Raw genomic sequence first — 26386 nt, forward strand, 5'->3', positions numbered from 1 at the left:
AGAGGGAATGGGGTGGTTTTCCCACTTTAGATTAACATTCTTTAGTGAGTTGGAATGCTGAAAACCCCAGGGTTTTTACAGTGTTTCTGCACTGAACAGCCCCCCCAAAAAAAGTATTTGCCTTATAGCATCAGCGATCCTCAGAATACCCAAGAGACTTTAACACAGATTAGTGTTGATAAATTCCTGTTAACCAGCTTGTTACACTCAAAATCAGAGTGGTTAAATTTAGTAAAAGGAGTAGATCTTCCCCAACACTTTGGTGCACTCATATGAATGAAGTGAGGAATCTGTGCAGGTGATTGTGAATGCCAAAATAGAGGGTGGTACACACTTATTCTGGAACAATTGTTTCTACTGATGCAACACTGGTAATCTTATGCATATAATATATTTTTATGCGTTCCTTACATGCATTTGAGCATTTCACACGTGTTATCTTTAGAATATCCTTCAAACTACTTGGTATGGTAGGCCAGAAAATCAGACACCCAATAAACAATGCAAAGGCAGCCTCATATAATTAGTTTGGCTTCACTAAATTTGTTTTAGGGGAAGATTATTAACACTGCATCAAGCGAGTGGTCTTGTTTGGGGAAATTTTCTATAGTATATAATGCTTAAAAGGAGAAAGTGGGAAAGCTAGCTGGCTCTTGTTAACATCTGACATATCTTTGATTTCTGCTTTGTAGGTGTGGGCAGGAAGGAGGATAACCAACGAGCCCTAAATCCTAGAGCACAAAGAAGAGAGATCTAAAATGTATGGCTCGGTGCAGCAGCTGGTGTTGTGAATCAGGCCGTTGCCAAAAAGAGAACGGCTACTTCACAACACCAGGGTTGCCCCTTGCCACAGTCAACTTTCTCAGCAAGAAAACTCCTTTCTCCAGGACAGGAAAGCTAGATGGACCCATTTTCATTGTATATGATTTATAACAAGGAAATAACAACTGACTGCTGTTAATTTATATTATTGTAAAAGGATTTGTTTTTACTTAAACGTGCTCCCTAATCTGTACAGGTTCTGAATGATGTAATACCGGCTGACATACATCCAGAATTTTCTGGACATAGCTGGGATTCGCCTGTCAAAAATGGCCTCTGGGCGGAATTTTTAAAAAGCGGCAAAAATGTCCAGGAAAAGTGTTGGTTTTTGGCGATTTTCATTTAATAAATAGGTAAAAGACTTCTTTTTTTGGAGATTTTGCAAACAACAACAACAACAACAACAACCAACTCAACAACATTTGTGTCCCGATTTTCACTTTTGAAAAAAGTTTTAATCATGGAGTGAGTTTGAAGCATCATTACTATTACCAGGCAATATGAACTTCCCTTTGGACACCAATTCTCAATCCTCGTCTACTGAAAAAATAATAATACAGGTGTTTTGTATTTAAATGTTATTTGGATATGAGCAGACCTCCCTTAAGGTAGACCAGGGGTGGCTACCCTGTAACTATCCAAATATTGTTGGACTAAAACTCCCATCAGCCACTATGGTCAGTGGCAAGGGATGATGGGAGTTGGAGGCCCGCAAATTAGCCAAGCCTTGCAAAATAAAGCTAACTACTCATTTGTAATTTGCCTTTCTGTCCTAACAGTAGAGCCAATTGTGATAACATTTGGAAACATTGTTTTATTGCTCTGTATTAATGTTTTATGTCTCACATTTGTGTCTTGCTCCTGTCGCATATGCCCTACTTCAGTTTCCCCCAAAGCAGGTACTATCCATATTATTTGGACTACAGCTCCCATCAGCCTCTGCCACTATGGCCAGGGGTAAGGTACACTGGGAGTTGTGGTTCTGCAACATCTGGAGGACACAAGGTTAGAGAAGGCTATCCTGTGAAATTATATTGTTATATTCTTATTTTTATTGATTTTGTTGTGACAGGAAATAAATGGATTATCAATTAGTTTTGGGAGACAATGGCATGGCTAATTCTATCATATACCGTACAGGTTTTAGAACACTTTACTGGCCTTACTGAAGTTGAGCCAATCACACCCACAGGACATCTCAATTGCTGGCCTAGATTTAATGCACACACAACTTGTTGGCATCTGTCTGTCTTAAGAGGCAATGGAGTGTGCCTCTGGAGGTGAAGTCAAACTGCTGTGTTAGCAGCACTGAAGTGACCTCCCCAGGGCGCAAGTATGTATGGAGGTCCTGGACTGCCCAGACAACAAAACTCCCCTCTCGGCCTCGCTGATGTGGTCAAAGGAAAGCAGAGCAATACGTTTGGCACCAGCTTGGCTGTAGGAGTTCCTGGAAGGAGGCGTACAAGGTGCCATCCAACCATCTTAGGGACTCCACTCTGGATTTGTGTAGGGTTTACTCCTTAACCATTTTTTCTCCCAAAGATGTCCCACAAGCCAGTGCAGGTTTAGGAGTTTACCTTCTCCTAGATGGGCTACCTCCCCAGGTCGACAAGCCCCATCTGCTCACACAAACATAATTTAGCACCACCAATGAAGAGCCTATGAAACAAGCCAACAAGGCCCTGCTGTCCTTTGTGATTTCCATAATATGGTGTTAATGCAGTCTAATTTTTCATTAAAAATTGGCCAGTGACAGAGGTCCTTTTCAGCAGCCTGGCTTGTGATTTATGTGATATGGGTCTGGCTTAGACAAATATGCTGACTTTGGAAGTGTGGGGATTGGTTAAGTGATCTGCTGAGGCCGCCAGCAATTTTAAAGTGTGGGGAGGGAGTTAAATGGGAACCTCTGCCTTTAGGCACATGCTCTAAAGTCTGGGTCTCAGTGCCTGGCATCAGGAAGTCAGAGAGCAGGAAGGGTGGAGAAGGTGAGGCTCATCTAAATGGAGCGGCACTGCTTCTAGATAGATGATGCCGCGAGGCTAGAGTGGAGATCAATGGTCCGATTTAGTAAATGTCAGCTTCATAGGTTTAAAACAGAAGGGAACGTCCAAATTCTTGGATCGAAAAAGCAAAAGGTTATGTTGAAATTGGTCTCTGAAGGTACCTTAAGCTAACTAGGCCTTTATTGCTTAGCACCCACTGTAATCCTCTCTCTGTTTGTGGGGGGAAACGTCTCAGAATGGTAGAGAAATGTTTCAATAATCTTTTTTAAAAAATTAAATCCCATAAATGACTTGAATAGCTTCAGACACCGTTTGCCAGCTCAATGGCTGAAAACAAAAGAAGCAAAAGAAATAATAATAAGACTGAGTTACACCCCAACCCCCTTCTCTGCTATCGGAAGGCAGGTGTGTTACATGATAGCGAATGCACCATCTCCAACAGGCAAAGAACAGGAAGGAATGTGTAATTGAGGTCACCACAAGACAGAGGCAGCATGTTATTGCTGCTTCTCTATACGGGCCTTCAAATGGTAGAGATAATGTCATCGAAATGCACAATGGCACTTTCAGCGGCATGGCAGTGATAAAACCAGGAGACACAAGTGAAAATATAATAAATAAATCGGGCAGACTGTTTATTTCCCCGGAGAAAGATGGTGATTAAGGTGTCTGCCTTCTGTCTTAGCAATAAAAATGTGAGCACTTTTCCTCCCTTGAAGAGTTGTTCCTGGCTTTGCCTGTTTGACACAGAGTCTTCGTTTACAGCCATGACACTCATCCTTTTCATCTGTTTGCTCTAGTAGAAGAACTGAAATAATTTTAGAGGTGAAAGGAAGGTGGAGGGACACATTGCATACCACAAAGGATTTTTAGGCTACCTGCAATCCTATATACCAGGGGTCAACAACCGTTTTTCAGCCGTGGGCCGGTCCAGCATCCCTCAAGCTATGTGGTGGGCCGGACTATATTTTTGGGGGGGGGGAAATGAACAAATTCCTGTGTCCCACAAATAACCCAGAGATGCATTTTAAATAAAAGGACACATTCTACTCATGTAAAAACACCAGGCAGGCCCCACAAATAACCCAGAGGTGCATTTTAAATAAAAGGACACATTCTACTCATGTAAAAACACGCTGATTCCTGGGGCATATGCAGGCCGGATTGAGAAGGCGAATGGGCCGCATCCGGCCCCCAGGCCTTAGGTTGCCTACTCCTGCTATATACAGACACTAGGGAGATAGCCCCATTTAACACACTGAGACTTGCATCTTAGTAAACATATGAGATTGTGCTCTTAAATTCCATGCAGCACAAGTTGATGCAGGCTTACATAGAAGTGCCACTATGTACGTGTGCATGTACACGTGTGCACACAAGATATGCAACAGATGACATTCTTGTGTAGAACCAGATGGTGGTCTGTGTCTGCCCAAAAAAAACCAGAGCAAAGGCCCATCTGGTCCAGTGGCAAACCAAATTAGATTGTCACTAACTTCAGAATGCCTTATGGGGTTCATGAATGAATGAATGAATGAATATGAATGAATGAAATAATAGCCCATTCCTGTTGCTTGCCCTCTTAGCAGGTGGAATTCAGTGGTAGGATGCCTCTGAACCTGGAGGTTCTATAGAGTCTTCATAGCCAGAGACAGATTTCTTCTCCTTGTCTCTGGGCATCTGTGTAATCCCCTTCCCAGCCCTCCAACCTGGTCCTCCTCGTCACAACTTGTGCCTGCGAATTCCACAAATAGTTACAGGAAGAAACGCTTTCCATCGTCTGTGCTAAATCTTCCCCATCAGTGATACTGAATGACACAGAATTCTAGTATTAAATGAACAAAATTCCCCCTCTATCCTCTTGGCTGCTTCTTCCCTGATCTTTTCCCAGCTGTTAAGATGTGCTACAATTCAATTAAGTGCAGAGGTGAAACATGCAATTGTACTGTTATGTCTGTCTGTGCAAATAAAAAGCTTGAAATATATTGTGTCACCTACATTTTTGTTCTGGCTGCTGTTCTCCAATGATTCCCTATCCTTTCTAGACCCCCCCCACCTCCCCACAACAAGAACATTTCTGGTATTTCTGGCTAGAGGCCTCTGCCTCACTTACCCCCATTCAAGGCCAGCCCAAACACTGAGGTCCAGCTCTGAGGGCCTTTTGGTGGTTCCCTCACTGTGATTGCAGAACAAAGGCCTGGAAGGGATCTGCATCAACCTTTGTTCCAGGAAAGATGCCATTTGGTGGCTCTAGGTATGTTTGTCCATAATTCTACCCAACCAAGTACATATGTACCTGCAAGTGCATCCAAAGAAGTGGACTTATGTATGCCATAATAAATTTGCTAGGTACTACAAAAGACTGCCGTGAAAATGCCTCTCCTTTCCCCCCAGCCACCAAATCATAAAGCCCAGAAAGAAAAACAACACCTCTTCAAAGTACTGCTATGTTTTATTTATTTAAATAAATTATAATTTATTACTCTTATCATCAGTGGGAGTTAATTATCTCGCACAAGCCCCTCGATTTTTTTCAGATCCTCTAATTCTGAACAAAGCATGAGTCAAAGAAAAAGGAAAAGTCAAAAGGATAAAGAATGCTAATAGGCATGTTCAAACAAAGAAAGACATAGGTATTATATCAATATTTATTACTACTATTGTTGGCATCCGTCTGATCGATTTATGAAATAAGCAGCATTAGATAGGGAGTATCCAAACTACAAGTTAGAAATGCTAGTCATATTCACAGATACCATAGGGCAGGAAATTTTGGCTTCCTTATGAAAGGCAGTTCTCCTCTGCCTGAACACACACAAACCAAAATCCCAAGATTTTGAGCATGCTTGTTGACTTACCTATATGTGGGTGGGTGGGGTGAGGGGGATTTTAAAATGTTTTTGCTTAGCTTGCTTAACCAAATGAAGCTTGGTTTACTTGCTTGCAGCTGAAGACAAATTAGGCTGATTATATTGGAAAGGGCACACAGTATATCTAAGAATTAAAAGCATGACTGGGTATTTAGGATAAAGGAAATGAATAGCCCACACTATCCTCAGACTTTGTACAATTAAGTGCCCCAAGGCTTTATGCTATTAATTTTAAAGGGAAATGTCCAAATATTTTTAGCACTGGTCACAAAACACTTTTCATTTCCAGCCTTGGGCTGGCTTATGTACATACTGTGTACATGCAAAATTATTCACTTGAGGATGGGGGAATGTTATATAGTTCTCTGACTTGCCGCCTTGCTTTTATGTGAACAAATGGTCCATTTTTATTAACAGATGTTTCTTTTGTGCGCACATCACACATTCCCCAGTTCATTTTCTTTCCTTTGAGATATTGTCTGGTATGCACATTTTTATATGCTAATATTAAACACGTGGTATTTGCCAGAGCAATTGGTATATAAAACAGGAAAGCACCACAGCTTCAAAAGTCTTTTGAAAAGGTTGAGATTAGTGCACTGAGTCCGTGCTAGCCTGAAACTGCCTATTATAAACATATATAAATACTAAACTATAAAAGCTTGAGATCTATACATGGTTAGAGTATAGTACTGAGAAAGTTAGTGCATATTTGCACTTGAGAGGGTAGCACACATACATACATCTGCCACAGGATTCTTGTGGTGGGCTGCTGGTGATGTGAAAAACCTCAAAGGACTTCACTGATACTGAAACTGATGCAACAATAAAGCCTTACTCTGCTTTGACCACTTCTCTACATTTTTCTGAGTTCCTAAAGAATGTTACAATCTGCACACTGCGACAGAAGATCAAAAACAGGATAACAATTTGGCATGCATAACAATTCATTTTTTGCTCTACTTTGGGGGAAGGGAGATATTATTGCCATATTATGCACCTATTTTAATTAATGGGCATATTTTCTCCATGATGTATTCAAATAGCATAAAATGATTAATATCCTGAAAGACAAGATAAAGCAATCATGCTAATTACAAAAGCAGTATAATGCAGTGGATAGAGTGTAGTGTTTGCATATTCAAGGGCCATGTTCAAATCCCCACCCAAGCCACAAATCACATGATAGCCTCTGCTCAGCCCGTCTCACAAGGTTATTTGAAAGGTATGTTAGTCAAACACGACTCATGGCGCACTCTCCAAAAGTGCTACAGGGATGATTAAAAAAATACTGTACTCAACGACAAAATTCAGACTTGTGACATAAATTCCAAGTGAATAAAATTAAGTGCATACACATTAATGTTTGCAAACTGTGTTACAGATGTTTAAAAGCAATATAAATGCAGTCAGATCAGAATTAAGCAATTCAACATCTTGCTCCATACTTTGGTAGTTTTGTCTACTTTATTGCTTCAATATTTTATTACGTTTATAATAGTTTTGCATAATTCCATAAATCTTCATTCAAAATTTCAGAGACAACAGTGGACAACAATTTATGTTGACACACTACATAAGCTGCTTGCCACGTTAAAGCTCTTAGCAATAAACTTCAGTTGTAAAGAGTATTCTTACTAACCCCTTTGTGCTCCTGTCGGGGATTTTTTAAAATGAGAAACATTTTCATAATAGCATAGATATTACTCTGTATTAAGGGTCTTTATTTTATATTGCAGAAAATTATTAACCAGACGCCACATGTTTTATCTATGTAGGCAGTACATTAAGATAATTTGCAGAAAGCTAACAATTCCTAAAAGAAAGTAGCACACACCACCTAGAGCAATGTAACCCCCCACTCTTTTTTAAAAGGAATGTTGGATTTGTTGGAAACCTGTAGCTTGTCTTACAGTAAAAAGCCAGGGAAAGTGATTCAAACCTTTGTCTGCACTGCAGGTTCATAATTAAGCAATGCAGACACAGCACCTTACAGCTAAACAAGAGCTGCAGTCTTTTGTTCACAAAACTAGCTACCCTGTAACTGCCAAAGATGAGCTGAGCCAGTAACCAAAGAAAATGTATTGGCTGGGAGTCAGATCTACAGCTCTTGCCAGCATGATATGACAAATCATGATTTAACACTAGCATAACAATGCACATTATTCTGACCTCACAGATAGACTGGTACAAGTGATTTGGACAGGAGAACAATAAAGTCACGAGACTCACCTTTTTATCAATCCATATTACAGCTGGCCACCTACAAACACTGGGCCCAAGTATTTTATCTGCTCACTCATGGTGTGAGCATCTCTTCCATCCCAACCTTAGCAGCATCAGGGCAGCCTTCCTAGAAAGCAGTCATAAATGTGATCAACAGCTTGTGCTTTTGTAACATACTGTTACAAAAGTCGTGTGTCTGCCCCTCTCTCTGCCGAACAATAGCAAGAGACTATGGGGTCCCAGGCATCCCCACAGGGTTTGTATTCCTTTGCAGAATGGAAGACACGGCAGAGACTGTCGTGGCTTTAAGAATTATGGTGTATTCACCTATTTACACCACGGAGGGAGTCCAGGTCTTACAGCATGGTCCTTTTAATACCAAAGTAACACAATCTATAATTACCAGAATGTCAGTGTGTCTGAAGGACTGGACAGAAGTTGTCTGCAGCTGAGAAGGTCCCCATGAACTAGACAGCACCCTCAAGAGACTTGGGGGCATAATTCAGAGGATACCATGGCTAAATTCTATAGTATCATCTCTACTTCAGCAATCTAATCTCATATGCACTGCAGGTTTGAGACAAAGGCACTCTGCCCATACTTTTCTGTCCTGGGCATGTAGAAGACTACCAGAAGCATACTTCACTTTCTGGAAGCAACACCAAAATGCATCCTCCTTTAGGTTTATAGTGGTATTAGATGCCTAGCATATATAAACCCAAACAGTTCTACCAGGTGTTGGAGAAGGTGTCCTACTAAAGGGACATACTGACACATGTGGTGAGAGTGTCCAAAAACAAAAGTTCTGGGGAAATGTTTTCATAGAGATGTCTTTGATTGTGAGGCAGACAGTACCCACGACCCCTGGGCTGGCTCTGCTTAAACTGTATAGTCAGGATATGCCACAAATTGGAAACAAAGAACTCATAACACATCTGTTAACCAGGGCAAGAATGACCATTGCCAGGACATGGAAATCATTGCAATTATTGACCATGGACCATAGGCGCCGACTCCATGGGGCTTGAGGGGGCCCGAGCCCCCTCAATAATTCGTTTGGGGGGGCTCAGCCCCCCCAATAAACTCGAGCGCCCCTGCAGCAGAGCGCCGCCGCCGCGATGGCTCTGCCTGTTGACGCTTGGCGTGTCCGCGGCTTTTATAGGGCACCGGCGCGGCGGGGGGCGCCGGGCCGGGGGAGGGGGGCGGCCGGCCTGTCTCCTTGGCAACCCCATTGAGCAGCGCCGGCTCCCCCGGGAGGACCATCCCCCCGCGCCGCCGATCGCCAACACCGCCGACGCTGTGGCTGCCCGAGCCCGAGCCGAAGCCCGAGCCCGAGCCCAAGCCAGCCAGTCAGGAAGGAAGGAAGGAGAAATGGGGAGGGAGACGAGGGAGGAAAATTGCGCGAAGGGTGAAGAAAGGAGAAGGGCGAACGAGACGAGCTTCCAACCCAAAAAAGGGCTGGAAGACTGGGAGGATGAAGGATCGGGAAAGAAAGCGACGCCTTCCCCGCCCGCGACGTCGCCCGCTTGTCATTGGCAGCGCAGCGGGCACCCAGAGGGGCTGGGCACCGGTGCAGGGCCGCTCCGCAGCCGCGGAGGACAGCTGCGCGGCTAGCAAGGTGCGCCGCGTAGAGCGCGGCCCTTGTGTGGCCCGGTGGCCAGGCAAGCTCGGGCGGGGACCCCCATGCGAATCTAAGACGGGAGAAGAGGGCAGAGCAAAGGGGGTCCCTTCCCCAACCTCCGGCTCTGAGACTTCCCTGCGCCCCAGAAAAGCGAAAGGATTTTCTCTCTCTTTTTTTTAATAAATATTTTATTAAGGTTTCAAATACAAAGTTAGAAACATACACTGAAGAAAAAAGTAAAAGAACAAGAAAAAGAAGAAAAGAAAACCAACCATTCAACACATTTTTTATATAACTAACTGGACTTCCTCGCATCTCCCTTACCCTGCATTCTTTATAATAAAGATATCAGCAAATTATTACCTTGTTTCGTACCTTATTTTGTACTTTTCAAATACTATACCTCTAAATTTAACATACTTTTCATCAGTTACTTATATCTTAAATTAAACATAGTATTACCTTAGATTTTGACCTTTTCTTACTTAAAATATAATTTCCTGTTTCCCAAATCTAATTGCTGAAGCTATAGTTTCCGAATCGTGTAAATTTTTAACATTCATACAACTTATATTGTTTTTGTAAATAGTCCTTAAATTTTTTCCAGTCCTCTTCCGTTGTTTCTTCTCCCAAATCTCGGATTCTGCCAGTCATTTCAGCCAGTTCCATGTAGTCCATCATTTGCGTCTGCCACTCTTCCAGTGTGGGCAAATCTTGTGTCTTCCAATATTTTGCGATAAGTATTCTTGCTGCTGTAGTTGCATACATAAAGAAAGTTCTATCCTTCTTTAACACTTTCTGGCCAACAATGCCCAAGAGGAAGGCCTCTGGTTTCTTGGGAAAGGTATACTTAAATACCTTTTTTAACTCATTATAGATCATTTCCCAGAAGGCCTTCACTTTTGGACAAGTCCACCAGAGGTGAAAGAATGTCCCTTCAGCCTCCTTACATTTCCAACATTTATTATCAGACAGGTGATATATTTTTGCAAGCTTGACTGGGGTCATGTACCACCTATAAATCATTTTCATAATATTTTCCATCAAGGCATTACATGCCGTGAATTTCATTCCGGTGGTCCATAACCTTTCCCAGTCCTCAAACATGATGTTATACCCAATATCCTGAGCCCATTTTATCATGGCTGATTTGACTGTCTCATCTTGAGTGATTTTCTCTTCAACCTGCCCTCCATCCTCTTGCGGAAAACTCTTTGCCTGCCCTGCCCGTATCTCGTTTTTGCTTTTTAATTCCACACACGCACCCTTCGGACTTCGTGGCAATCGGGCGCGCGGGTGCGTTTCCTAAGAGAGTGAGGACCCCCGCCTCCTCCCCACCTGCTCCCTCACCAGCCAGCCAGCCAGCCAGCCGCGCGCCCTAGCCGGAGAGCCCCGGCCGTCCCCGTCGCGCAATCGGCTGGATCTCCCTTCAGCAGGCCATGCTCACAACTTGGCCCAGGGACCCGCAGCAGCGGATCTCCGGCCCAGCTGAAGAATCCGGCAACAAGCCCGCTCCTCCCCAATCGCTCCGCCGAAATACGCTCCAAAACCCGCCAGATAGGCCGCCGGCCGCCAAGTCTTGTGGCGCCCTGAGCGAGGGTCTCTCCCCAACACCGCCACCTCGAACTGCGTTCTCCCGGCTACCCGAGCGAACCAGCGGCAGGACCCCGGTATGGGCCCCCCCAATATTTTTTATAAGTCGGCGCCCCTGCCATGGACCTGTGGTATAGTGCAGTCTGGCAGGTAGCATTACTGGGGAAACTGACATGGAAATGTAAGATAGCAAGAGGCCAGGGGAATATGATTAACTTTTATCCAGCCTGGGGCAATTTTATAGATTATACAAACAGTGAGGCATATGGTAGAACAGTGCCTATGGTCTACATCTACAGCACAGTTTGACGTGCATGAAGTACACATTTTAATTTTAATTTTTTCTCCTTCCCTCCTGCCTTTGTATAAACCCTGCAGACCAGCACTGCTGCTGATACAATATATGTTTTTAGTTGTGGACAATAGTCTAAGTGATAGAAGTTATTATGTATCATTTTGTGTTTGTTAAGATTGTCAAAGTGTATATGCTAAAATCATCAGTTTTGTGGAGTATTCAGAGATGCTTCTCTGATTGTATGTAGTTGTTTTATCTTTGCTTTAAATATGTATTTTTAATGCATACTTCTTGAGGCTTCGGCCATTTAAAAGTTTTGCCAAATACTCTCCACATGGTTTAGACTAAGCATTATTATCCACATAATGGCATATATGCAGAAAGCATATGACCCTAAAGTTACTGTCTCTTATCTCTAAGAGTTTTGTTTTATCTTAGCAGAGCAAACAATGCTGTGTAAATCAGGAATATCTTTTTCCATTGACTGGACTCCAGCCAGTTAGTGACTTGTCAGTCAAACGCAGGAAGCTTGGGGGAGACAGAAAGATGGATTGCATATGCAGAGAGTTCTGAGCACCTCCACAGGGAGCCTTTCCAGTCACAGCAAGGTTCCAAATGCGTTTTTATGCTCACCATGCTAATGCCTTCAGAAAGATTCCATGTTCCACTGAAGGCTGCATTTACCTTGATTCCAGAAATAGCATCCATATCTTCAGGAGGAAAGGACATTTAAAACTGAGACCAACATTTCAAAATTGGACATGAAGCATGTTTCACAGCAGTAAATTCCTGCAGTAATATCAAGACAAATCAGGATTTACCTCGTCAGGGAATTGGAATGGTTTTTAAAATTACCAAAATATGTACCCTATCATTCATGGATGATACTTTTCCCTTTCAAGTCCTACAAAGAGCAGCAAGCTCCCTATCTCATGGATCTGTCCTGATTACAGGAGAAGAGGGCAGGCATGGCCTTTCCTAACACTAGTGGATCCGTTCATTCCAATCAAAGAAGCAAGTACAGTGGTACCTTGGGTTACAGATGCTTCAGGTTACATACGCTTCAGGTTACAGACTCCGCTAACCCAGAAATAGTACCTCAGGTTAAGAACTTTGCTTCAGGATGAGAACAGAAATCATGCAGCAGCAGCAGGAGGCCCCATTAGCTAAAGTGGTACCTCAGGTTAAGAAGTTTCAGGTTAAGAACGGACCTCCGGAACGAATTAAGTTCATAACCCGAGGTACCACTGTATTCCTTACCAGGGAAGAGGCAAAGAGCACCAGTTTTGTATGTCATCCAGTTCTCACCTGACAGCAGGGAGGGACTCTTATGCCAGTCCGACAAGTTTATGCTCATACAGTGATTAGACTACAAGCCTTCAAATAGATGCATTTTGGGCAATAAGTAGCCAAAGCATACTTAAATATACTTAATGTTCAAATACATTTGGTCTTAACTATTAAAAGAACAAACAAATAAACAAACAAACAAAAAACCTATTACGCCACATCAAGACAAGAGTAACAATTACCCGGGATCTTAAAATCACGATATACAATTTGTTATCTGGGTAGAAAAGAGTGTAATTTATTTTAAAGAACATCACAACCAAACAGCATGTACTATTTTTTAGGGAAAATTAAAATACAGGAGGTTCACTCTAACCTATATTTATACTACTGCACAAAGCCACACATGAATAGCTGTGCAGAGATGGAAAAGCTTGAGTGTGAAGTGAATAAATTGAAACTAAATTTAGCTTCTCTGCAACAAAAGTTTCAAAATTCCTGCTGTGTACTCATGAAGTTTAAAAGACACAAGCTCTTTGAAACTCCTTGTGGTTTAATCTATTCACTGAGTAATCAGTAATAGTTTAATGTATTCAAACTCTCCCTGTGTAAATGGATTTTAAAAGAAAATTAATCACAACCAGAATAAATCTACATTTCAACATACTATATATTTCCCTACTATATATATACATACTATATATACTTGCTACTATATGTACATACCACATAGTTCCCCATTTAAACCTAAAGTGGCTGCAAACCACTGTTGTATCGTTATTTTAGGAAAAGTGATATTTTCTCAAAATTTTATAGTAAATGACACTGAGAATTTTATTGACAGGCAGTCTATAAATACCTAGAATATTTTGTAAAAATCCGCAATTCATTAAAATTTAAATGACAAGGAAATCCTTTCTTTACCATAAAAACAAACAGTAAGGAGAACTAATGCTAATTTCCTGCTATAATTTTAATCTGAAAACCTAGTATTTATACGGGGAGAGAGAGGGAGAGAGTCTTATTAGAGTGTCTAAAGCAGGTGCTTCCTGCTGAAAGAGGGAGGGATAAAGAAAATAAATCTAATTTTCAAAGTTTATAACCTAGGGGTGATATTCTGTCACTTCAGTTGCCATCTGCACTAAAACTTAGTTGAATTAGAACTGTACTGCATTTAATACTACAGAGTGTGTGTCCAAGTGTTTGCATTCTTGCACAAATGAAATGTGTTAATGGCAGCCTTCCGGCAAAGCAAATGCTAAGTCTGTGCCCTTCAAAGGGTTTGTGAGTGATCCTTACCCTGCTGTCTTCATCCTTAATTGGCCTCCACTGTGGGGAGCAATTAAAAATAAATGGTAGCTTGCTGAGCCGCTGGGAGGGATGTTCTGCAGTTCTGATCATGAGCAGCCCTTCATAGGTCCAGCATCAACGCCTGAGATGGGCAAAGAGAGAAATAAAATTAAACTGAACAACTGCGTAAATACATTTGGTGGAAAAAGCTACCACTCACATCAGGGTAGTTGTTTAAAAGCTGAAATTAGATTGACTTTAAAAGCGATGTACAGAATATTTGCCTAATGAACTGAAACTAAGCCTACGGATATGTAACTGAAGCAACTCCATGCAGTATTCTGTAAAGCACAGTGCTTACTGATTGTGCTAAATAAACAGAATGATGAAAGTGCTAGAGATGTGTTTTATGGAAATTAATGGTTATTTAAATATGATGTATCAAGGCATGATTCCTCTTGCCTAAGTATCAAATAGCTAACATACTATGGTAGTTGACAGCATGGGCCTAAAACCCAGAGTTCTCCCTACCCCAACAATTCAGATTTAAAGCTCATCACTTAGGTAACTTTAAAGAATGGCCTTAAAAGAAGCCACCCTCATCACTCTCCATATCTGTAATACAGGGATAATTCTGACACACATTAGAGGATCTCATAAGAACTGAAATAATAAAATGACTGAAGATTTAGTCTTAATATCATGTTTTCCCCTTTCATATTCCCTTTTATCTGAAGTGGCTAAACAAGACTGAGCACTTTCAGAAGGACTGCGTTTTATGCAGCTTTTTCAGTCATTCTATTGTTAAGTAAGTCATCAGGAACTGACCAGGTACAGAAGGAAATGAGAATAGGGCAACATAGAGTCCCTTCCCATTCTTCTTTGGCTTGGCATCTATGGAAGAATTGTCTATAATATATATCACATCTGAGTCTTTTTTTAAAAAAGCCCCACCATCCCCTGATGTTCATCTCAAATTATGCAACATTTCTAAGTATCATTCCAATTACAGGTGCAAGCAACAGCAGGAGTGCAGAATTATCCAGCGATTATCCCATAAAACCTTTGTTCAAATAAAAATGTTTAAATGCTCCTAAGAGATGGCATGGTGAGACCTCATGGGGTTTCTTTCAGAAACGAGCTCAAAGCTAAAACACCATGGAGAAATCCTTGTTCTGTACCTTTCCAGATTCCACTTCCCATGTTGACAGAAATCAGAGTAGGGCATCAACCTCTAACCTGAAGGAAAGGGGTAGTAGTGTCATAAGGCTGAATATGCTTTTAGGGTATTACAGAGTAAGCATAGAAGCTAGCAGTTTTGGAATCAATGAATCCCATACAAAGCAGATGCCTGTATAGGTGAAACTATAACCTGATTAATGCAAAGCATTAATGCAAAGCATTATAAGCCTAAACTATAGAAGCATAAGTGATTGGCAGTTGACCTCTGGAGACGGGCTTTGCACTTTAAGGTACCTTCTTTTCCCAAAAGCTCATTCTCATTTCCTTAAAATTCTGCATAAATTAACACACTGCGCAAATTCATTAAGTAAACTCCTACATGGCACACCAGAGCAGCACCATCTAGTGGCAGATTTCGAGAAACCAAAGGGGTTCTCTGGAGTTTAAACCAGGGTTTCCCAAACTTGAATCTCCAGCTGTTGTTGTGTGTGGGGTTTTTTGGACTACAATTCCCATCATCCCTCACCACTGGCCCTGCTAGCTGGCGACGATGGGAGTCGTAGTCCAAAAGCAGCTGGAGAACCAAGTTCGGAAAACTGGTCTGAACCCCCCCCCCCAAAAAAGGGAGGGAAGAAGCCCCTCGAAACGATGGTGAACAAGAAGAGAATAACATGGCGAGGTGTGTGTTTGAAGTGTGCGTGCAGATTTTCCCCATCCGCACGTTATCTCCACGAGACCCTTTAACACTTGTCTTCTGACCACACTTGAGCGTTATAAAGTAAGGAAGCGACTCCTCACACCTTTCCCTTCCCTCTGAAACTCTACATGGAGGGGCGGGAGGGCAGGGCGCCTTGACCGACGCCCGCGCTTCCTCAACGGCGCCATTTTGTGACCCTGCAAAGGAAGGGACCGGCTAGTTGCGTCGTTGTCGCTTTTATTTTATTGCCTTTTTCTCCCTTTGCTTAATATATTGGCAGCGGGAAGAGGAGGAGGAGGAGGAGGAGGGTGGGAAGGGGAGGGGAAAAGCTTGGTCCGCTTCCCTCAAAGCTTCTCCCTGAGGTGAAAAGGTTGACCGCAGTGGGTGCGCCTGAGGGCGAGCGGCCGAGCGACGCGCTCTAGTCCTTTCCTCGTTCCCTTCAGCGGCACGCGACGCCTCACTCTCGCGCTCGCGAGGGAAAGCCGTGCGCCTCCAACCCTCCCTGCGCGGCCTTTTTTAAAAAATCCCGTCCCCTCCCGAGGCGGATCCGCGGAGCCACCGCCCCTCAGGCCGCGCGTCTTTCGCCGCCTTGAGTTCTCCCGCTCCACGCGATCGCCTCTTAGAGCGTGTGAGTGTGTGGGCGGGAAGGAGGGGGAAAGGGCGGGAAAGGAGGGCGGCGGCGGGCCGGAGTCCGAAGGCTTGCGGTCGGGCCTACAAAAGAGCGTGAGGGGGGTGGGGTGGGGTGTGTGGCATGCACGCACTGAGGGGAGGGAAAAACGGGATTTCTGAGGGGGGCGACGGGAAGAAGTGGCTTGGGGCTCGCGGTGCTGGGGTGTGGGGCGGGAGGGGAGGTCATTCAGAAGTGCGTCTTCCCCGGTTCTCTCACTAGTTCAGTGGCGGTTGTTTAGACTCAGGAGCGCGCAATTTCCGCAGGTCTGCAAAGCGCTGGCTTCTTTCTCGCTTTCCTACTGAAGGGGCTGCAGGCCTTAAATTACCTCAAAAGAAAGAGATAGGCAGCTAAGGTTAAATCAGTTGCTATCTTTACAGACAATATATTATACAAGTCTTTGCTTTCGCGGCCTGAGGAAGACAAGTTCCTGTGGCAGGGCCCTTCCATCTTTTTTTAATTAAATTTGAGCGTCCTTTGGAAGCGTGTGGGTTTTTTTGGAAAAAATATTGTAATTTTATGTCTCTCTAGATTTGGCAAGTAGGTGAGCATAAGCTTCAAGTGAATCTAAGATATATTTTTTTAAAAAAGAGGAGAGTTGTAGGTGATAAAACATATGCCTGTCTCTAGAAAAATATAACTTTTTTTAATTTAAAAAAAAGCACTTTGTTCCATTAGTCCATGATGGTATGAAAAGTGCAAAAGAGTAAAGAGCAGCCGGTTTGCTTGTTGCCAGAAATAGGGATGGAAGCTGAAAGGGTGCAACCATCCAGCAGTCTAGATCGCTCTCAGAAAGATGAGAGCAGCTGCAAGGAAAAGTCATTTTCTTTGTCAGCTAGTAACTTAAGCAACCCGATTGTTTTTGGTTCTGAAGTACAGTTAAGGGAGAAGCAGCAGCAGAGCAAGGAATTTGTCTCTAAAAGAAGGAAGGGGCAAAGTACTAGGGAAAGGAATGCAATCGGAGCAGACTGTAATTATGATGTGGGCATAAAATTGAAAGGGGAAATGGCTTTGGTGGAGAGACGTAATTCAAAGAAGGCTGTCCGGAGTATGGCGGATCAGCCGAATGATTCTTCTTCTAGAGTTTGTTTGCAAACTAAATTGGCATCATGGGTTAGAAAGAAAAGAGAGAGTTCCTTGCTGGGAATGGAATCTCATGACAAAGATACGACACCAGAGAAAAATAGTCTGAGTTCCTTGTTAGAACCTGAACGAAAAATCCAAAGTTGCATGAAGAATGCAAGGAGCTTGAGGAAAAAGCACAGCTGTTCCTTACTAAAACCAGCTCTTTGCTTAATGGGAAAGGATAGGAGTTCTGTAACAGGGCTAGAATCTCAGGAAGTAACTAGGGAACTGCAGAAAAGCGAGAGCTGTTCTGAACTGGGACCACACCAGAAAACATGGAACATGAGGAAGAAGACTAAATTGGTTTGGCAAGAGCAAAAAGCTTTTAGGAACCCGGAGAAAAGTCAAAGAACAAATAGGGGGTGCTTGTCTTTTAAGTTAAAGCCTGATATACAGAGCTTAAGCCCGATAACTTTGGGAGAAAGAGGGGAGAATTCTTCTGTTACAGGGAATCTAGCAAAATTACATGTAGGTACAGAAGTTCTAAAACAAAATAGCAAATACCTATTGAAGTGTGTGGCAAATCTAGAAGAGAATGGAACGTATAGGAACACTGGAGAAAAAAGAAAGCATAAAATGGTAACCCGAGCGTCTTTGAAATCAGTGGTGTGTGAAAATGATAGTAAGAACCTGAGCTGGACACCAGAGAAGTCTGTTTCAGAGGTTCCTGGGTGTAGACAAGTGATCTTTGAGGAGAAAATGATGGATTGTGGACCCACAGAGGATCTACTGATTACCAGAGTACATGGTAGTATTAAGAAACAGAGAGATGGAAAGGATGAAATTGTGACTTCAACTGAACTTAAAAAAAAGACCAGAACATCTAGTAAGGATGCTTATTCCCTCTTTCTCTTTGTATTTGTATGTTATGTTTTTCACCATAACTTCCCCTCCAGCCTTTATTTTCTTACAGCCTGAAAATCTAAATTCATTTCCAAATTTAATATAAAAACTAAATCACAGGTCTTTATATTTACACTTGGATACTGTTAACTAGGAAATCTTTAAGCTAGAAACCATTGTACAGTAATTTTATTGGGACACTTCACAAAGCAAGCTTCTTGCTGGAGGAGACAAGAGGCAGAAATTCCATCCCTGACTAAGGAGCACTCTTTCTGTTTACAATTTGTATGCAGCCATTAAATTGCTCCTTTTGATTCATATTTAGATTCACTTTTGACTAATGAAAATGTAAGGCACCACAGTTTTAGCCTATACAGTGGTACCTCGAGTTACAGACACTTCAGGTTACAGACTCCGCTAACCCGGAAATAGTACCTCGGGTTAAGAACTTTGCTTCAGGATGAGAACAGAAATTGTGCGGTGGCAGCGGGAGGCCCCATTAGCTAAAGTGGTACCTCAGGTTAACAGTTTCAGGTTAAGAACGGACCTCCAGAATGAATTAAGTTCTTAACCCGAGGTACCAATGTACTTAAACTTAAGCTATGGGGAAAACTTAATATGCTTGTTAACAGACGCTAACGAGGGATATCACCAAAAGTGGCAAAGTTTGAATTTACAATTTTCCTTCTTTGGGTATGTTGCCTATATTATGTGTGTATGTATGTATGCATATATGTGCACATTCTACTTTGTGTAATTTTCTTTATGGATTGCATTGAATTTCCAATATTGTGATTTTTTTTTTGCCATTCTGGAAATGCTTGCAAATACATTTTAGCAATTTAAAAAACTTTTTTAAAAAAGCAACCAAGTATTTTATATAGCCGGTAGCAAAATACATAACTCAGTCAGTAGAGCATGAAACTCTTAATCTGAGGGTCATGGGTTCAAGCCCCATGTTGGCCGAAAGATTCCTGCATTGCAGGGGATTGGACTGGATGTCCCTTGTGGTCCCTTCCAACTCTACAATTCTGTGATTCTTATATTCTGTATTTCTAATTTTATTATTCTAATTGCTGTACTAATGAATGCCAGCCATAGTGGATGAGAACTATGCTTTGTATTTTTAAGCCGTTAGATATACTACACTTGCAGTTTATAAAGGCATTTTTTATAAAATACATATTTATTACAGATATGCTTTGGCAAAGTCCAACCTTGTATATTAGAATTCATTCAATATTTGATTAATTATTATCCCCTTTTTTAACTCAGGAGAGCAAGTCCATGAACTTTCAAGCATACAGCATGGAAAAGTTCACAAGACTGGTCTGAGTACTTCTCAAGATTGCAATATACAAAATCTGCTAGAGCAGTCTGCAAGCCTTCCAGTATCTAAATCGGATGAGACTGAAAGCAAAGATCCTGTCATCCCTTGTTTTGGAGCGGATATTTCCTTGCTTCCTGTTACAAATGCCAATTCGCAGCTTTTGGACATAACAGTAGCTGAAAATGTGGAAACAAATGCACTGGTAGTGCAGCAAAATGAAGAATGCAAATGGTTTTCTAGGCATAATACTTTGCCATATACAGTAGAAAGGACTACTATTCCAGTAGTGAGATTGCTTGACTGTCGTTACATTAAGGCACTCTTGACACCTACAGATTTTGAGACCACCCAAAGCTGTAAGGTTCACTCTGGATCTCTGCATGTTGCACTTGATCAATGTAAGGTTTTGTTCTCTAGCGGGGGTATGGGCCAGAACGATTTGAGTTGCAGCCCTAATATAGTACAAGCTGGACAATCATTTCCAGAAAAAAGCACATTGGTTGAAAAAGAGATGTGCCAAAATATTAAGAACTCCTCAAGATGTCAAAATAGAAAGCGATCCAGGGAAAGTAAAATGTGTTTAGATTTCAAAAAGTTAAACAAAGGGGTTAAAGTGCTTGAGGATCTGGAAAAAGCAGACCAGGAAGCTTTCACAAGTGTGAATATACACAGTGAATATGGATTACAAATGGAGAGTAAAACTGCCGTAAGAAGTTCAACGATTTTGGAAAACCCAGTCTACAATGAAACAACTTTATTGTCTTCACTTGGTCATACACCTGATTTTGTTCTTGAGCAGTCTGTTAAAAAACCTCAAAATAAACGTGCCAAATCATCTTGCGGTACAGAGATGAGCAAAGCACACTTTATCACATGCAGTGCCATTGGTTTTGAGAAATCAGAGATTCTTGAAAAGGAAAATGAGTTAAGCATAATAGAACCACAAATTTGCTGTAGTAATAAATTGGTTGATAATTCTATAAGGGAGACATTAGTCTGTCAAAAAATTACCAACCACAGCAATAATGTTGCTGGCTGTATGAAAAGAGAAAAAAGAACCGTCAAAGAAAACACAATACATAAAGTTAGAAAGAAATTGGAGGTACAAAGCTGTCAAAGAGCAGTACCAATTTCTGGTAAAAATGTTTGGCCCCATGAATCGTGTGCTAGAACATACTTGTGGTTTGGTAAAAATCATGCATCAGACTCAAAAAGAGAATTTTTAAGAGTTTCTGATTCAGTAATTCTCTCTGGCCAGGCAGAGCTACATAAGCCATTGGCTTGTACTGTCAAAGCTTCTGCATATAAGGTAATGGGTCATAAAACGCAACTTCCCAATGAAAACCCAGCCTCAAAATCTGTAGTTGATATATGCAAGGCTCACTCAGCTACTGCTAACGACAGCAGAAGTTCCTCTATGGGTATGGAGGAGAGACCTAAACATTGCAGATCTTCTAGCACTAAAAATGTAAAGAAATCAAAAAGAGCTTTAAATTCATCAGCAAAGGAGGCTAAAAATAAAGGAAGTATAGCAAAGAGAAATAGTTCTATAGATACTCATAATGGTGTTTGTTCCGACAGTGGAAAACATAGGAAGACCTCAGTTCTCAAACAAGAACCACTAATCAAAGGGAACCTATCAAATTTCAAAATTCCTTTACTGAAGGATAAAAATGAATCCAGAAAAACAGAATATACTAGATTGTCAAGAAGAGATGTTTGCAGTCCTTTGGACATCCTAGATTCTACTGTGTCAGTGAAGAAAGCCAGAGCTAAAGAGACCTCGTCCAGTGTGCATTCTAGACATCAGTTCAAGTCAAAAGAAGTTAATGGAATTACTGTCCTAGAAGAAAATGCAGACCAATTTGACAAGGTTCTTGAAAGCTTTTATAAAGAGACAAGTGTTCATAATGAAGGTGTGAAGACTTCCCATGAGAGAGAATTGGAATTAGCAGATTTGAAAGATAATATGGAGATTCAAAACCACAAACCTTCTGCGGTATTGGAAGTGCCAACTAATGATGAAAGTAATTACAGCAATAACTTTGCACAGGACAAAGCTAACTTCTCTGCAGAGGTTGTTAAGGCTTATGAAGATGATGTTCTTGTGATTGATGTAATTCAGGATGACCCTGATCTGTTTGGAGAAACCAAGGAAGAAGACAAAGGGCATTGTACCCAAACCAACTTGAATGTCAGCATTTCCATAAAGGAAGAAATGGAAGTAGAACCGGAACCCCCTCAGCTTCCACAGAAGAGACATTTGGATTGCTGTCCAAGGTAAGCATATCCTCTGGAAATAATTTATATAGTAAGTGTTTTGAGTTATTAGATGCTTGTGCTTTAGCTAGGTAAAGGTAAAGGGACCCCTGACCATTAGGTCCAGTCACGGACGACTCTGGGGTTGTGGCGCTCATCTCGCTTTATTGGCCCTGGGAGCCGGCGTACAGCTTCCGAGTCATGTGGCCAGCATGACTAAGCCGCTTCTGGCGAACCAGAGCAGTGCACGGAAACACTGTTTACCTTCCTGCCGGAGCAGTACCTATTTATCTACTTGCACTTTGACATGCTTTCGAACTGCTAGGTTGGCAGGAGCAGGGACCGAGTAACGGAAGCTCACCCCATCGCAGGGATTTGAACCGCCGACCTTCTGATTGGCAAGTCCTAGGCCCTGTGGTTTAACCCACAGCGCCACCCGCGTCCCTCGTGCTTTAGGTAGCCTTAAACAATTTAGTGACTTTGAGGTTAGACAGTTACTAAAAAATGTGATTTGCTTCTACTAAGTATATTATGTAGGATTTACAGTAATAGTTTGGGATTTACAGTGAGAATTGAGGATTAGCAATAATGGATTGTTCTGCTTTTTATTTTTATTATTTTAACCCAGTGATAAAAGTAAAAAGTAAGACTATAAGAGTAACAATTGAAAGTGAAGTTTCAAACACATTTATGCTGGTGAGAGGCAGTATAAAATGGTCTTTTGCAATTGACAGTAGAACTAAATAGCCTCTTCGAATTATCTTAATATTTTACATTTGAAGATTGTTCTTTGTAGTACCATAGCATTTAGAAATACTTTTCTATTCAGCTGCAGTAAACCGTCTTAGCTAAAGCTTACTTAGCTTAATTTCATTTGCTAGGTATTCAGTAGTTAGATTTGTGGTTAGCCAACGATGAATATGCTTGCTTGACATAGTTAATAGAATGTATCCTTTATATCATAAAAATGTATCATTTATATCATTTAATCATGTCTATCAATAGAATACAACCAAGGCAGAATGGCAAATAATTTAAGCCATCTACTGCATACATAATATGTTGTGTGGGCAGTAGTGAATAGTTCAGCCTACCATCAATACTCCCAAATGTGATAATCCTACATTTGCTTTTCCTGTATTGTGAAGCATCTTTATGAAGTTGTGATCCCTTTGGAAGGATGTGTTTAGAATACATAACAGCTTTACGACTGGTAACTTGCCACACTAGGCAGGTGAAAGCCTTTAAAAACAAATCTTGTATACGTCTTTTGTGAATCTTAACTATGCTAAATTCTCCAGCTAAAACTGCACATGTTTTAATGCCTAAGGCTCAGAAAATAATCTTCAATTGACTAAGAACACTTAAAAAGACAGAATAATTTCTAACAATAATAAAACAGGAAAACACAAAACAATAAATAATTCTATAATAAATTACCCAGTTAAGTGGGCATATCTCTTTCGTAGCTAAACAAAATCAGTACAAAGTAACGGTTCTAGCTTTTGCATGCAGGTCTCCATGTTCAAATTTGAATGGCAAGATTTTACTGCCCTTAGCTTTAAGGCACAGTTTGTGATTCTTTTAGACACATCTAAAATTTTATTTTCTGTTTTAAAATACCACTATTGTTACACCTGTAGGATGAAGAGTCAATTCTAATCTGATACCCAAATGCCAGAACCTATTATTAAATTATCATAAATGAAAACTCAGCCTGGTTAATAAAACAGCTTTCTTTGGTAAGGCACTACTTGTTGAACTGAGCTGAGAGGTGGAAGACTATATTGTATATACAGTGGTACCTCGGGTTAAGAACTTAATTCATTCTGGAGGTCTGTTCTTAACCTGAAACTGTTCTTAACCTGAAGCACCACTTTAGCTAATGGGGCCTGCTGCGCTGCTGCTGCTGCTGCACAATTTCTGTTCTCATCCTGAAGCAAATTTCTTAACCCAAGGTACTATTTCTGGGTTAGCGGAATCTGTAACCTGAAGCATATAACCCGAGGTACCACTGTAATATATGTATTCCCGGTCTCTTTAGCTCCAAAGTTATGTTTCTTATTCTAATACAGTGGACGCTCGGGTTGCGAATGTGATCCGTGCAGGAAGCATGTTTGCAACCGCAGTGTCTGTGCATGCGTAAAGTGCGATTTAGCGCTTCTGCGCAAGTGCCGAAACCCGGAAGTAACCCATTCCGGTACTTCCGGGTTCGGCACGGTGCGCAACTCGAACTCGCACAACCCGAAGTGTCTGTAACCCGAGGTATGACTATATTTATATACTGCTTAATATACAAAATACCCAAGTGGTTTGCATAAAACACAATAAGATTGAAAAGGAAAAGATAAAGCTGTTTACAGCATTGTAACCAGAATTACAAATAAATTCTTCAGTAAAAAGAGAGTTTATTATTAAAACATTCAGTTAAATATCAATAATTGCTAAACAGCAGTGTGATGAATCTAATGAGCAAGGGTAAACCTGTTTAAATAGATGGGTCAGCAGGAGTTATTTAAAGTTTGCTACTATTTCTATTTCACAAACAAGACAGGGCTGGGGTCCCATAATGTCAAAGGACTGAAAGTAGTCCATCGGTTTACATCTCTCATCTTGCAATATCCCAAGAGAGGATCTCCTGTAGGCGTAGTCATTTATTGAACTAAGTGGCTGGAAACAATCAAATAAGGGGACATTCTTATGGATTCTCTCCCTATTCTTTTTATCTAAACTCCCAAACCAATCTCCAGCTTCCTTTATAGGACCAGTCTCAGGAATCTTACTTGATTTCAAACTCTCCTAGGAACTTCCTTTCACCTTTCTTGGAGAATTGCTTTTAGAATTGCTTTGTTCCTTCAGGGAGGTAATGGGTCCTATGATAACAATGCAAGAAAGGTTATTGGGGAAATGCAGAAAGGAATGTGCCTCACCTTTCCCCACCAGGATTGTTGCTATAAAATTCAAATATTGTCATCAAATTTTCCTCCTGAGCTTATTGATAGATATAAGGGGCTTAGATTGAATAGGCCCCATTTTCAAAAACAGTTTATGGTGCTAGGAACTCTAGGCAAAAGAACTCATGACCCAGATTGTTAAGGGTAGTTGTGGCAGGCTTACTGTACTCATTGTGTTTTAGTTAGATGAGTGTGGTATTGGTTCAGAAAACTTTTCCTTCACTTAACATTTTGTAAAATTTTCTTGCTTACAGAGAAGATCCCATTCAGTATGATGAAATATTGGAGTCTTTCACAGATGTTGGTGTTCCACTGGCAGAAGGTAAGAACAGGAATTTAAAAATGCAACATTAAGGAGAAAATGACAACTTGTGCAGGGGGAGTTAAGTGTTAAACAGCGTTTACTCTTAAACGTTAATGGGACGCAGGTGGTGCTGTGCTCTAAACCACAGAGCCTAGGGCTTGCCGATCAGAAGTTCGGTGGTTCAAATCCCCTCGACGGGGTGAGCTCCTGGCCACATGACCCAGAAGCTGTCCGCAGACAAACCCCAGCTCCCTCAGCCAGTAAAGCGAGATGAGCGCTGCAACCCCAGACTACTAGTACAGTACTGGACAGTACTAGTACCGGACTACTGCATACTTTGTAAGAAGGGTCATCTTTTAAAAAACTCACCAGTGATATGCCCATAGTTAAGCATTCTGTTCTCAATTTTACTATGTTTCAACAGTGTGTGTTGCATTTTTTCCAGTTGATGGAAGTAAATCAGAATTCCTATGTGGAATAAGTTCTACAGGAGGCGTAGCTGAATCCTGTTTTGAGGATGGGCAGTTGAGCGAATCAGATGATGTTTTAAAGAGTTCTAACACAAATGAAAAGGTACTGAAGTGAATTAATTTTTTGTTTATGAAAGGTAGTGTTGCAGAAGAGTGTCATTTATTTGAGGGAACTTTTGTCAAGTACTGTAGTAAATTGCACTACATACAGCACAATCCAATGCATGTTTACTTAAAAGTAAGTCCCACTGAAATTGGGCAGTTCTAACTTTCAATTATGTGTGCATAGGGTTACATCCTTAGGCATAGGCAAATTTTGCCCTCCAGATGTTTTGGGACCACAACTCCCATCATCCCTCACCACTGGTCCTGTTAGCTAGGGATGATGGGAGTTGTAGTCCCAAAACATCTGAGTTTGCCTATGCCTAGCCTTAGAGATATCTGTATGCTGTTTTAATACAATGAGATTCATTAGATGTACTGTTGTAAACCAGCATGGTACTTTTAATTTCTCTTTCATAAATCTGAAACTGTGCTGTGAATCT

At 41.4% G+C, this 26386-nt stretch overlaps 1 protein-coding gene and 2 long non-coding RNA genes across 10 annotated transcripts in view; 2 read left to right on the forward strand and 1 right to left on the reverse strand.

Annotated features, from left to right (window-relative positions):
* The window catches only part of LOC308570213, a 114089-nt gene extending 113124 nt beyond the window's left edge, over positions 1 to 965 (forward strand). For all 7 annotated transcript variants that reach the window (XR_014000976.1, XR_014000977.1, XR_014000978.1 and 4 more), the window contains one exon: positions 693 to 965. This is a non-coding gene — a long non-coding RNA (uncharacterized lncRNA). The remainder of the gene's footprint in view (positions 1 to 692) is intronic.
* Positions 966 to 1645: 680 nt separating this feature from the next.
* Positions 1646 to 16516, reverse strand: LOC308570235. Of its 2 annotated transcripts, XR_014001020.1 has the most exons (6): positions 15993 to 16516; positions 15192 to 15249; positions 14020 to 14152; positions 12115 to 12219; positions 5342 to 8048; positions 1646 to 3633 (listed from the first exon to the last, which is right to left on the reverse strand). It is a non-coding gene; the product is annotated as an uncharacterized lncRNA (long non-coding RNA). The 2 variants fall into 2 exon arrangements; XR_014001019.1 differs by lacking the exon at positions 15192 to 15249.
* A 124-nt stretch (positions 16517 to 16640) lies between these two features.
* TOPAZ1 (testis and ovary specific TOPAZ 1) overlaps positions 16641 to 26386 on the forward strand; it is a gene marked incomplete at its 5' end in the record, with an annotated part of 37497 nt that continues 27751 nt past the window's right edge. Inside the window, 5 exons of the mRNA XM_081163382.1 lie at positions 16641 to 16713; positions 17254 to 18507; positions 19800 to 22134; positions 25322 to 25389; positions 25817 to 25944. Coding sequence (XP_081019508.1) covers positions 16641 to 16713; positions 17254 to 18507; positions 19800 to 22134; positions 25322 to 25389; positions 25817 to 25944 — 3858 coding nt within the window. The remainder of the gene's footprint in view (positions 16714 to 17253; positions 18508 to 19799; positions 22135 to 25321; positions 25390 to 25816; positions 25945 to 26386) is intronic.

This window comes from Podarcis bocagei (assembly GCF_964188305.1).
Source record: "Podarcis bocagei genome assembly, chromosome: 12".
NCBI lineage: Eukaryota > Metazoa > Chordata > Lepidosauria > Squamata > Lacertidae > Podarcis > Podarcis bocagei.